Source organism: Lissotriton helveticus, chromosome 6, assembly GCF_964261635.1.
Source record: "Lissotriton helveticus chromosome 6, aLisHel1.1, whole genome shotgun sequence".
Lineage (NCBI taxonomy): Eukaryota > Metazoa > Chordata > Amphibia > Caudata > Salamandridae > Lissotriton > Lissotriton helveticus.
Genome location: NC_136067.1, coordinates 2052612748 through 2052625395, shown reverse-complemented (window position 1 = coordinate 2052625395; position 12648 = coordinate 2052612748). Strand labels below are relative to the sequence as shown.

General features: G+C 47.2%; 1 protein-coding gene across 1 annotated transcript in view; it reads right to left on the bottom strand.

Annotated features, from left to right (window-relative positions):
• NRBP1 (nuclear receptor binding protein 1) overlaps positions 1–12648 on the bottom strand; it is a 249469-nt gene that overhangs the window by 36655 nt on the left and 200166 nt on the right. The window contains exon 14 of the mRNA XM_078650110.1: positions 2828–2881. Coding sequence (XP_078506236.1) covers positions 2828–2881 — 54 coding nt within the window. The remainder of the gene's footprint in view (positions 1–2827; positions 2882–12648) is intronic.

Below are 12648 nucleotides of genomic sequence, written 5' to 3'. Positions count from 1 at the left end.
AGGGGGTGGCTTCTTGCCCAGCATATAGCAGATTTTGATCTACAGGTTTATCTTCTCGACAAGGTCCTCTTAACTGCTACCCTTTCTTTGCTCCAGATTATCCAACAAAGAGCTGATAGTCTTCATAATGGTCTTTTGTGCAGTCAATATAGAAACTGAAAGCCTTTTTAGGGTAGCGCTGATGGAGTCTTTCCTCTTTTGAAGGGTGAGGTGTAGTGAAAAATGTCAAGATTGGCAAACGTGGAAAGTTGTCACAACTTTCAGTAAGGTGGCGGCCCGGGTCCACAGCACTAATTTGTACCAGAAAAGGGTGGTATAGAGCAGTTGCACCAAGAGTGCCTGCAGTTCACTTGTGCAGCATGCAGAGGTGACGGCAACCAGGAAAACTGTTATGAGCACGAGTACTTTTCAGTGAGCAGCTGTGCATCGGCTCAAAAGAAGTGCACATCACAAATGCACACACTAAAATCAAGCTCATTGTGGCATGGCAAAAGGATTCAAGGGGAAACATGCAAGTCAGACCATTAACAAAAACACATAACCGATGTAAATAGAGAGGGTTTATTGGGTAAACACAAAGTCAGAAAGGGCAGGCAGGTAACCCTAACTGTACTCACTCCAAGGACTTTTCAAGCCAGCGGTACAACAAAACCTTCGAAAGTTTGGCCTGCAGAGGGTCAGGATCACTAGTGATGCACCAGTTAACAAATTTCTCCAAGCATAGATGGACTTTGTTAACCTCTTCCCCGCTCATGACGAGCTCAGCTCGTCATGAGTTGTGCCGCTCGCACGCTCATGACGAGCTGAGCTAGTCATGTAACGCGGCTTTTTTAAAAAAGCTGCGCAGCGCGAAAAAAGCCGCCGCACGCATGTGGTTAAAAAGCATCGGGCTTCAAGTATGACAGACTAATTCAGAGAGCAGATTGAATGCTTTAACTACAACCCTCAAGTTTCACGCATGAAGGTGTAGGTTGAGGACATTCAAATGAGGGATCCTTCCCTGTTGCTGAGAGATCTCTTAATGTGGTAGCTGGATTGGAGGCAAATACTCATGCTCAGGACTTCAGTGTACCATCCTCTCCTGTCTGGGGCCCAGTCCATCCTTAACTAGAGACAGGAGAGGCAGTGGTGGCAACATGTATGAGCCCTGTGTCCCTAAGCAGAGTAAAGGACTTTCCTAGAGTTTACTCTAGAGTACATGTTTTGTCACTCTGCCTTCTTGACAGTAGTGAACCGATCAAGCCAAGGCACACTCCATAGATGGAAGCTCCCCTGTGCTATGTTGGGTTGGAGGCTTCACATGTGGTCGGCCAATTGGCATCTGCTTAGCTCTTCTGCTTGGAACTGCACAACAGACTCAGTGGTTCATGAACTGGAAGCCAGCGTACTTGGAATTACAGGCCTCAAAAAACCTACTCGCCCACTCGCAATTGCCAGTAAAATGTTAGCAGGTCGAGCTATTTTTAGCACCTTCTAGTCCTATCTGGCGAGTAAAAATAGGCTGGAAAGGAAAGTGAATGAGCAATAAAGATGCCTTTAAATCTTGTTTTTATCTGGACACATTTGCTGTCTTTTCAAGTAAAGAGATCAAATGTCAGTTTGTCTTTTAATTAATTGATGTTTGGAAAATGATTACTTTTCTCTCTTACTAAGGTTAGAGGTTTTTGTCAAGTGAGTGGTCTGAACAGGTCAATTATCTTTCTCGAACACAACATTTACATAAATAGCCTGTAAATTACACATATTTCAAAACATAGCCGGAATTACAAAAGTGCTTTTTTGTAATCAAGTGTGATGTAAATAAAGTTAAATAGGAGCAAAACAGAACACTACTTTGTGATATGCAAATGACATTTGCAGAAACTATTTCAAAACATTGTTTGTACATTATACAGTTTCATCAGTAAAGCTGCATGTCAGTGGTAATGTTTGTGGCCATTTCAATGTAAAATCTGCTGATTACAAATGACAGTGTGGCACCACTTAATGCTTTAGTTATGTATTTATTAAAAGTGATAGTTTTTAAACATGATTTGAGAAACATTCCTGCCCTCGTCCTGATGAAAATGCTGTTAATGAACTAAGAGGCAAGTCATGGGTCATGTGTATCCTATATGTGGCTAGATTTGTATTATATATGGAAAGAAAGTTTAGTCTATTAAATCAAACAAAAGCTTTCTGAACAGCAGACATGCTGACCTCGCACATTTGAAGGTGCTCTTATATGATAATGAAGAAAATGGCGGATCAATGAATTAAATTATTTGCCCATGATCACATTTGTAACCAGTTAGGGGTCAAGAGCATTACAAATAGGTCGAGTAGATTATTAAGTAACTAGACCTGCAGGTTTAGTAAAATTTGTTTGATTTTTCGAGGCCTGAATTATATATGGCCTAGATCAGGTATCTGTACAGGAGAGTAAATCTTAGGAAATCCATGATCACTAGAATTCAACAGTATAGGACAGGAATGATTAGGCTACTAACAAAGCAAGACAGTCTGAAAACAGTCCATTAACCCTACAAGCCACCCATATTACACTATCCTCTCCTTAATCAAACTAAATACTCTGTATTAAGATCAATTATTTTAGGTGATTGAGCTCTCATCTAGCGGGCACCTTGACCACAGTCCAAAATTCCTAGAACAAACAAAAGCTTATCACAATTTCAGGATGTCAATTTAAGAGGTAGCAGCCTGTCTGTATGAGTGGAGTATGACCTTTCTGCCTGCATAAATAGTACATGCATCACAAAACGTTTTCTTACTACACCCTTTAGGTTCCACCCCACAGCAAAGCCTATTAATGTCCATAAAAACATACATGATGCTTGGATCCCTCATCCACAGACTCGATATTACACTGCATCAGAACCACCTGAAAACAAAGAGAGACATTACAAGCTGCAGGCACACTAGTGCTCAAACTATACAGGAGAAAGGTACCATACAACAAATTATTTTAGTGATCGGATTAACATGCATTACATCATACCTAATGGCTCAGAACACTATAGGAACCCTTAAGATTACTAGGTATGTGAGAAAATGCCTCTTTTGACATGATTAGCCCTCACTTTTTATCCTGGATTTCATGTGGTTTCGACTGTAGTGCACACGGTCCCTGCCCACCAGGTCTCTTGTGCCAATGCTTCTTCCCAAAAATATACCCACAATTGGTACTTTCACCCCCATATAAGTTCCTAGTAAATGGTAACCCCGAACCTAGGGCCTGGGAGCTAAAGAGGGTCACCTGGGACCCCCCTCACTAGGCTCATGCCACTGCCCTTGCAGCTTGCATGCCCCTGTGAGGTGAAAAAGGGCAGTAGGCATGGCACCTTGCCTGGCTGCCATGCCAGGCAGCACTCCTTGAAGGTATAGGTAAGTCACCCCACTAGCAGGCCTTCCAGTCCTAGAGCAGGGTGCACTACACCACAGGTGAGGGCATACCTGCATGAGTAGATATGCCCCTACAATACTTAATATTATTCAAGAACAGGGGTCCTTAGCATTTTAGGTAAAACATAAAAGATGAAATATAGGCCATAATTGGAGACTATATTTTGTCACTGTCCAGCCGGACAGGACGTTTTATTTTTCAACAAAGTAACTCTTGTGAAAAGGATAACAAGGCACAATCCTGTACCACAAAAAAGGAACACAAGAAACTGAAGAATTAAAGAAAATAAAATAAAAGAGAACAGGCAAAAGAAAGAGCAATTGTTGGCCACTTTTCAAATCAGTGTTACATTCAAGGTTTGCCAACCACCTGCCAAAATACAACAAGATTTAACACAATGGTTTAGGTTGTGAAGGCAATCTACATAGTCTATATAGTTAGACTATGTAGATTGCCTTCACAACCTAAACCATTGTGTTAAATCTTGTTGTATTTTGGCAGGTGGTTGGCAAACCTTGAATGTAACACTGATTTGAAAAGTGGCCAACAATTGCTCTTTCTTTTGCCTGTTCTCTTTTATTTTATTTTCTTTAATTCTTCAGTTTCTTGTGTTCCTTTTTTGTGGTACAGGATTGTGCCTTGTTATCCTTTTCACAAGAGTTACATTGTTGAAAAATAAAACGTCCTGTCCGGCTGGACAGTGACAAAATATAGTCTCCAATTATGGCCTATATTTCATCTTTTATGTTTTACCTAAAATGCTAAGGACCCCTGTTCTTGAATAATAGTATTTACCCACGGTCCACAGCTAACTGGTTGGGTTACCTTGTTATAAAAAAACCTACAATACTTAAGTCAATTCTTAAATACTGCAAGTGCCAGGGAAGCCATGAGGAGTACATGGGCCGGAAACTCGACAACTCCAGTTCCACAGCACTGTTATGGCTTCACTGAAACCAGGAATGTATGTCACCAAACAACTCCTTGTAATAAATCTAATAAATCCACACTGATGCCAGTGTGAGATTTATTACACCATGTACTCAGAGGACATGGCAGAGGTGCCCCCTGAAAAACTACCAACACTGGTGTGGGCACTGACTGGCTTTAGGCAGGCTGCCACACAGACTGGTTTCTGGACCCTTGGGTGGAGAGCCTCTGCTCTCTGCGACCAGAAACAATGCACAACTGGGGCAGAGGTGTCTCACCTATTACCCCCCCAGGATGGGCCAGAGCTCTAAGGGGAAGAGTCAATGGCCTGCCGCCTTTGTAATGCGATCCCCAGCCTCTGTTAGCAGATAGCAACCCCCAGTTAAGACCCCCAACTCTGCATGGAAAAATCGGCAGGAAAAGTTACGAAACGAATATGCTACTTACCAGTATGCATCTGTTCTTGGCATGTAGGGCTGCTGACATTCATATCTATAGCATAGATCGCCGCCTAGTGTTGGGTCCGGATGATTGTACATTGTTGTCCTGGAAGAGTCTTCGAAGTATCACGAGATAGATGGCTCCTCCTCTGGACTACAGTGCGCATGGGCATCGACTCCATCCCCAGATTGTTTTTAGCCATTGTGGCAAAGATGGAGTGTAACACTGAGTGATGACCATGCAAAGAGTAAGTGTAAGTGCTGCAGCCGCTACAGGCGCCAGGGAGGAGGGTGGGCGATATGAATGTCAGCAGCCCTACATGCCAAGAACAGATGCTTACTGGTAAGTAGCATATTCGGTTCGAGGCATGTGGGCTGCTGAATTCATATCTATAGCATAGAATATATAGCAGTCCCTCCATTAGCGGCGGCCGCCTGTGCCAGTTGCAGCAGTTTGAAAAAGTGTTTTTAGAACAGCCTGCCCTACAGCTGCCTGCTGTTTTGAGTGCACATCTACACAGTAGTGTTTTGTAAACATGTGTGTGGTAGACCATGTGGCTGCTCTACATATGTCTTCTAAAGGGATATTTCCAAGGAAAAGCCATGGAATCCCCCAACTTGCGGGTGGGGTGCGCCCTTGGGGGAATTGTGCGCTTTGCTTTTTGATAGCAAATTTGAATACACTTAACGATTCACCTGGCTATACCTGCTTTGGAAATGGGGTTGCCTTTGTGTTGCGCGGAAAAGGCAACAAAGAGTTGTTTCGTCTTCCTAAAATCTTTGGTTCTATCAATGTAATACATCAAAGCTCTCTTGACGTCAAGAGTGTGGAGCATTCTTTCTGCCACTGTCTCAGGATTTTGGAAGAACACAGGCAGTTCAATAGTCTGATTGATATGGAACTGTGAAACCACCTTTGGAAGAAATTTAGGGTTAGTGCGCAGCACCACCCGGTTGGAGTGAATTTGTATGAATGGCTCCTGGATAGTTAGTGCCTGGAGTTCACTAACACGTCGCAGTGACGTAATCGCTATCAGGAAAGCCACTTTCCATGTTAAGAACTGAATCTCGCATGAATGTAGAGGCTCAAAAGGTTGACCCATTAGTCGGGTGAGGACCACATTAAGATTCCATTCAGGAGCTGGCGGGGTCCTGGGAGGAATGACTCGTTTGAGTCCCTCCAGAAAGGCTTTAATGGCAGGCACTCTGAAAAGGGAGAGATGCTGCCTGTTTTGGAGATAAGCTGCTATGGCGGATAAATGTATTCGAATGGAAACATATGCTAGATTGCATTTGTAAAGATGTAACAGATAACAAATAATGTTGCGCGTAGACGCGTCAAGCGGGTCTATGTTGTGATCCACGCAATAAATGACAAACCGCTTCCATTTTGCCGCATAGCATGCTCTGGTGATGGGCTCTCTTGCCTCCCGTATGATATCCATGCAGTCTGGAGGCAAGTTGAGGTAGCCAAACTCTAAGACCTCAGGAGCCAGATCGGCAGGTTGAGCTGTTGCGGATCTGGGTGCTGAATGTCGCCATGGCTCTGCGTCAAAAGTCTGGGTGTGAGGTGCAGCCTTTGATGCGGTACCACGGAAAGTTCTAGAAAGGTGGTGTACCATGGTTGGCGTGCCCACGTTGGAGTAACCAGGATGAGCGTCATAGAGTGTTGCTTTAGCTTTCGTGCCACCAGCGGTATTAGAGGTGCTGGGGGGAAAGCGTACGTAAATTTGCCTGACCAGTACATCCATACCGCATTGCCCTGCGACTGTGGGTGCGGGAACCTGGTGGCAAAGCTTTGGCATTTGGCGTTTTCCCTTGTGGCGAACAGGTCTATCTCTGGATGACCCCACTGCTGGAAGTACGGGCGGAGTACTGATGGATGTAGCTCCCACTCGTGCATTTGGTGGCTGTACCTGCTGAGCAGATCCGCCATCTGATTGTCCTTGCCTGGGAGGTGTTCCGCCATGAGGAAGATGTTCCTTTGAATGGCCCACTTCCACATGCTCTGAGCCAGATGAGACAACTGTGGAGAGTGTGTACCTCCCTGCTTCTGAATGTAGTACATGGCCGTCATGTTGTCCGTCCGGATCAACACGACCTTGTTGCACAGATGTACCTTGAATGCCTTCATCGCCATGAAGATTGCCATCAGCTCTAGGTGGTTGATGTGCATCTTCTTTTGCTGCGTCGTCCATAGTCCCTGCACTGTGTAGTGGAGTACATGAGCTCCCCAACCCTGGAGAGATGCGTCCGTCGTTAGGATGATCTGTGGCACAAGCTCCCAGAACGGTCGGCCCTTGCAAAGGTTGTGTGGATTCCACCCATGCAGAGAGTTCTATGCACGACCGGTCACCAACACTAGGTCTTTTAACTGTCCGTGAGCCGGATTCCACTGACGTGCTAAGCACTCCTGAAGCGGACGCATATGTAGTCTCGCGTGCGGGACTATGAAGATGCAGGAGGCCATCATGCCTATCAACTGCATGAACACTCGTGCTGGAAGCGAGTGTTGCGGTCTGAATTTTTGTATCAGCAATTGAATGCTGTTGATCCTCACTGAATTTGGCTGTGCTGTGGCTGCCAGAGTGTTTGTCGCGCCCAGATACTGCCGTACATGGGCGGGCTGAAGGTGTGACTTTGGGTAATTCAGTGAGAATCCCAGATCGTGAAGAAGGTGAATGGTGTGGGACATTTTGGCAGCGCACTGCTGGGCCGACTTTGCTTGGACAAGCCAGTCGTCCAAATAAGGGTAGACGTGAACGTTTTGTCTCCTGAGGTGCGCAGCCACTGTCGCCAGGCACTTTGTGAACACCCTGGGCGCTGTAGTTACTCCGAAAGGGAGGACTTTGAATTGGTAATGCTGATTCTGAATGGTGAATCTGAGGTATTTTCTGTGTGACGGATGTAGTGGAATGTGAAAATATACATCCTTTAGATCTAATGTTGCGAGGAAATCCCCCTGATTGAGCAACGGAAAAACCTGCTGCAGTGTGAGCATATGAAAGTGTTCAGATAGGACGTATTGGTTTAGGGGTCTGAGGTCCAGTATGGGTCTGAGGGACCCGTCTTTCTTTGGGATTAAGAAGTACAGGGAGTACACTCGTGTGCCTCTTTGTTCCACTGGTACGAGCTCGATTGCCCCTTTTTGCAGCATGACGAGTACCTCTTGCTGCAATAAGTGCAAATGCTCTGTGGACATAGGACGGTGTTTTGGGGGTATGTTGGGTGGAGTGGATGTTCACTCCAGACAATAACCGTACTGGATAAGCTTCCTGACCCACCTGTCTGTGGTGATGGATGTCCAGACTGGCAGGAACTGTTGGAGTCTCCTCCCGATCAGTGTTGTATGGTCGGGGGGCAGTGACAAAGCGTCACTGTCTGTTGGCGGCGGAGGATCGGGAGCTGTTTCCACGACCTCTGCCTTCAGCGCTGTTTCCGCGATAGCCACCTCTACTTTGTTTGTTGTACGAGGTTTGTGCGCCACTCTTATTGTACTGTGTTTGCTGGGACAGCTGGCCTCTGGAAACACCTCTCTTGCTTGAGCGACGAAAAGAACCACCCCTGAACTGCTGGGACTGGAGAGCCCCCATAGACTTTGCAGTCTCGGTGTCCTTTTTGATTTTTTCTAGGGTGGTGTCCACCTCAGGTCCAAATAAGTGATCAGGGTTTACAGGCTGATTTAGGATGGTGGTTTGTATCTCCGGCTTGAACCCGGAGATTCTGAGCCAGGCCTGTTGCCACAACATTACACTGGTGTTAATGGCCCTGGCCGCGGTGTCTGCTGCGTCCAGTGCACACTTAATAGAAGCATTTGAGATGAGTTTCCCTTCTTGTATGACCAGCTCTGCTGCCTCTTTATATTCATCTGGCAAGTGTTGTAACAGGGTCTCAAGTGTATCGTAATGTGCCCTGTCATATCTGGCCAAGAGTGCCTGAGTGTTTGAAATGCGCCAGATATTAGCCGCTTGAGCCGCCACCCTTTTCCCTGATGCTTCTAGCACTTTAGATTCCTTGTCAGGGGGAGGAGCATCACCAGTAGTTTGTGAGTTTGCCCTCTTCCGGGCATTGGAAACAACTAAAGAGTCCAACGGCAACTGGCCCCTGATGTAGGTAGGGTCCCCAGGCGCCGGCTTGTATTTTATTTCAATTCTGGGGTTTATAACCCTGGCCCTTGTGGGGTCTTTAAAAATGTCTGCAGCATGTTTTAAGACACCCTTCAGCATTGGCAGAGTCTTTACGGTCTTCTCAGAGGTGGAAAAGGTGTCAAACAAAAAATCCACCTCAATAGGGTCAGCATGGAGCTGGAAGTCATGATTTTTGGCTGCCCTTTCAATAAGCGCATTAAATGCCGCTGAGTCCGCAGTAGGCGAAGTTTTTACATTATACACTTGAGTGTCTGGGGCAGTTTGTGGATCCCCTGGGTCAGCAGCATCTGCCCATGTGTCATGTTGATCCTCAGGATCAGTGTCTGCAGGGTAGTTGTACTCATCATAGTCACCTTCCCCAGCCTCCACCTCTGAGTAAGTGGGCGAGATTGGAGCAGTGTCCTGACCACGTGGAGCTATTATTTCTACCAGAACGGGTGAATCCGTGGAATCCTTTTTCTTTAAAGGAATTGTGTAGGACTCCATAGGCTGTGCCGGGATGATCTTTCGTTTGCAAATAGAAAGCTTACCGGTGTCGGCGTCGATGAATTGTTCCGACTGCTCCTCCAGCAGGGGTTGTCGATGCTTTGGGCCCACAACCGCAGGTGTAGGCTTCGGCCCCGTGGACACCTTCATGGACGCCTCGACGACCGTCTTCGGCGCGAATGCCTTCGGCACCACTTTCGGCGGCATCGTAAACTGAATGGGCGCTGTCGACTTGTGCGGTTTGGTGGCAGGCTTCGGCGTGGAAGTATCCTTCGGATCGGCAGTGGAAGCTTTGTCCTTAATGTGTTTCAATGATTCAGACACCTGCTTCGTGAAGGAGGCGGACGGCTGCGTCGACTCGACAGGTGCCTTCGAGCCACCACCAGGTGCCGACTCGATTGTTGTAAGTACTTTTGGCCTTGTCCGGCCGACGCGCATGATCGACAACCTTTGTAGCTCCGAGTCCTTTGTCGGTGTCGACGGCCCTCGGCGCCGAAGTCTTCGGTTCGACGACCTTGACAAGTGCTTTTGGTGTCCCAGTCTTCGGCTCGACACCCTTGAGCGACTTCACCGGGTCGATAACCTTTTTTGGCTTTGTCTGCACCGACAGGTCTGAAGACTTTGAGCCGACCAAGGCGACGCACTTTCTGTTTCGACGGCGCCTCTAGCACTGTTGGTTGTGTAGACACCGAAGCTTTCTCTTTCGGTTTCACCAGTTGTGGCTCTTTAGAAGTGTCCGTAGCCGGGCCCGGAGGCGAGACTGTGGAACTTGGTGCAAGATCTTGGGTAAGGCCGTGTGGCGATCCCTCGACCTGAGCCGTACATATTATTTCAACGGGGCATAGCTCCTCGCTTGAGCTATCTTCCGTGGCCCCATAGGCCTCATCGTCGTCTCCTACCTAGTCGACGATTTCTTCAGCATCGAGCATTTCTACATCTGCGTCGTAGTAGGAGTCGATCTCCGCTGCTGGATTGGAAAGCGGCTCTTGATCTTCCTGCTCGTCTGCTTCTTCTCCCTCGGTATCGAAATTGTTCACCGGGTCAGGTGCCGTCTGCTGGGCCTCCTGGCGCGCTGCGCGCCGAAGTCGAATTGTCTTCTTGGAGCGGAAACGAGAACAAGCCATACAGCTGGCTTCATCGTGATCCGGCGACATGCACTTGTTGCACACCGGGTGGACGTCGATGTGAGGATACTTAGAGTTGCACACGGGGCACTTTTTGAACGGGCTCCGTTCCATGATGGTTCGTCGAAGAAGGCCTGTAGCGTCGACCGGGCCTCGAGCACTGAAGAGCCACGCGACTCCTCTGGATGTCCGACTCGGGAACTGAGCTGGAACAGAACTGGGCACCAATCGGAAGACAATACAGACGATAGGAAAGGCCTTTGGGCCAAAAAGAAAGTTTCTATTGATTCCGAACTTGAGTGATCAAATATGCATCCGAACCCAATGGCGGAAAAAAACAATCTGGGGATGGAGTCGATGCCCATGCGCACTGTAGTCCAGGGGAGGAGCCACCTATCTCGTGATACTTCGAAGACTCTTCCAGGACAACAATGTGCAATCATCCGGACCCAACACTAGGCGGCGATCTATGCTATAGATATGAATTCAGCAGCCCACATGCCTCGAACACTAGGTGTGCCCACCTTTGCCAACTCTACCCCTCAGGTGGAGTAGGCAAAGTTAAGCACACCTCCAATCAGGAACTAGTCCCTTAAAACACCCCAAAAATGATAGTATTTAGGAGTCTTCCCCCAGTCCTAGAAGCTAGATCTGCGATGACCTAAGAAGAAAGAAGACATTGCTGCAGAAAAGACTGATGACTGCCTTGGCCCCAGCTCTACCGGCTTGTCTCCATTTCGGACGAACCCACAACCGATCTTGGAGCCAGTGACCACTAAAAACCCTGGGAGGACTGCAGCCTTCGAAAAAGACTCCAATCTCCCGAGGATAGCGGCCCTGTGCAGAAGAATCAAACAACAAAGACTTCGGATCCAGGTGGATTTGCATTTCCTGCCCACTCAGTACGAGACACCCATCGCCAGAGTGGCTCAACTATCCAGTGAATTCTCTCCAGCGATCCAGACCTCTAATCCAGAGTTGGCTGAACTTTCCCGGCCTCTAAGACAGCGCCTGAAGAGCGAATCCAGAGGCTCCCCCTGACCACAACCAGCTCCAGTAAGAAGACTGACATCTAAAGGTGCCTCTGCACCCGAAGCCTTGGTGAGCTGAATAGACCCCACCCCTACGAAATCCTACATCTCTACCTACCTCTCCTGTCATTGATCTCTCTCCCAAGCAACCTTCGGTGCTACGCATGCAACCTGTTTGTCGAAAACAGAATCCTCATCAGAAAGCACGGTGCGACCAACACTGAAATTGCACCGGGCCACCCCGTGCAGCTGGTGGTGTATGTTTGATGCTGCTTTGTGGCACCCTGTGTGCTGGTCCTAACCCCTAAAGCTTGGCCCCTGCAACCGAACTACTTACCTGCAAACTGTGCAGTTAAAAGCACCCCCAGTCTCCATTGCACCACATTAGGCTGAGCTCTGAACTTGACCTCTGCAGCCTTCTGCCCCTGTGCCGTTGCAGTTTTGTTACTCGCATGATCCTTGCTGACCTTTGGTCCTGAAGACTAAGTGAGATACCTGTTTAACTGCAATATCGTTTTCCTTATTGGATAACATTGAACTGTTCAGAAATTGTTCGGACGACTTTTTAACACCTTGGCTGCTTGTCAGATCCATCCCCTGTGCTTGACCTTAATGTAAATGGGTGTGGTCATGACGAGCTCAGCTCGTCATGAGCACCCTAGAGGTATACCTCATGACGAGCTGAGCTCGTTATGAGCACGGAAGGGGTTAAAGTAAAATGTATTTATATTTAAAAACGAACTTACCTGATTGCGAAGATCTTGATCTTAAAAATAAAATATAAAAGCGTATTTTTCTAAAATTGGTATGGATCTCCTTTTTGAGTCACATGCCAATTATTGGTCAATATTGTGCAATAAAGGTCTTACACTCCTCAGGGTAAGGCCTATGAGTGCTCGCTCACAATATCCCTAAGAGCACTTTGGGTTTTACATTGAGCCCTATACACTTCTGGGGAAACCCTGGACTGCGTGCGCGGTCTAACCACCTAATTGCATGCCATATACAGAGCTTGCTTCCTACAAGGTGTCATTATCAAAACTGTTAGATCTGTTTGATTTGTGGAATTTATTTTGTTCTACACAA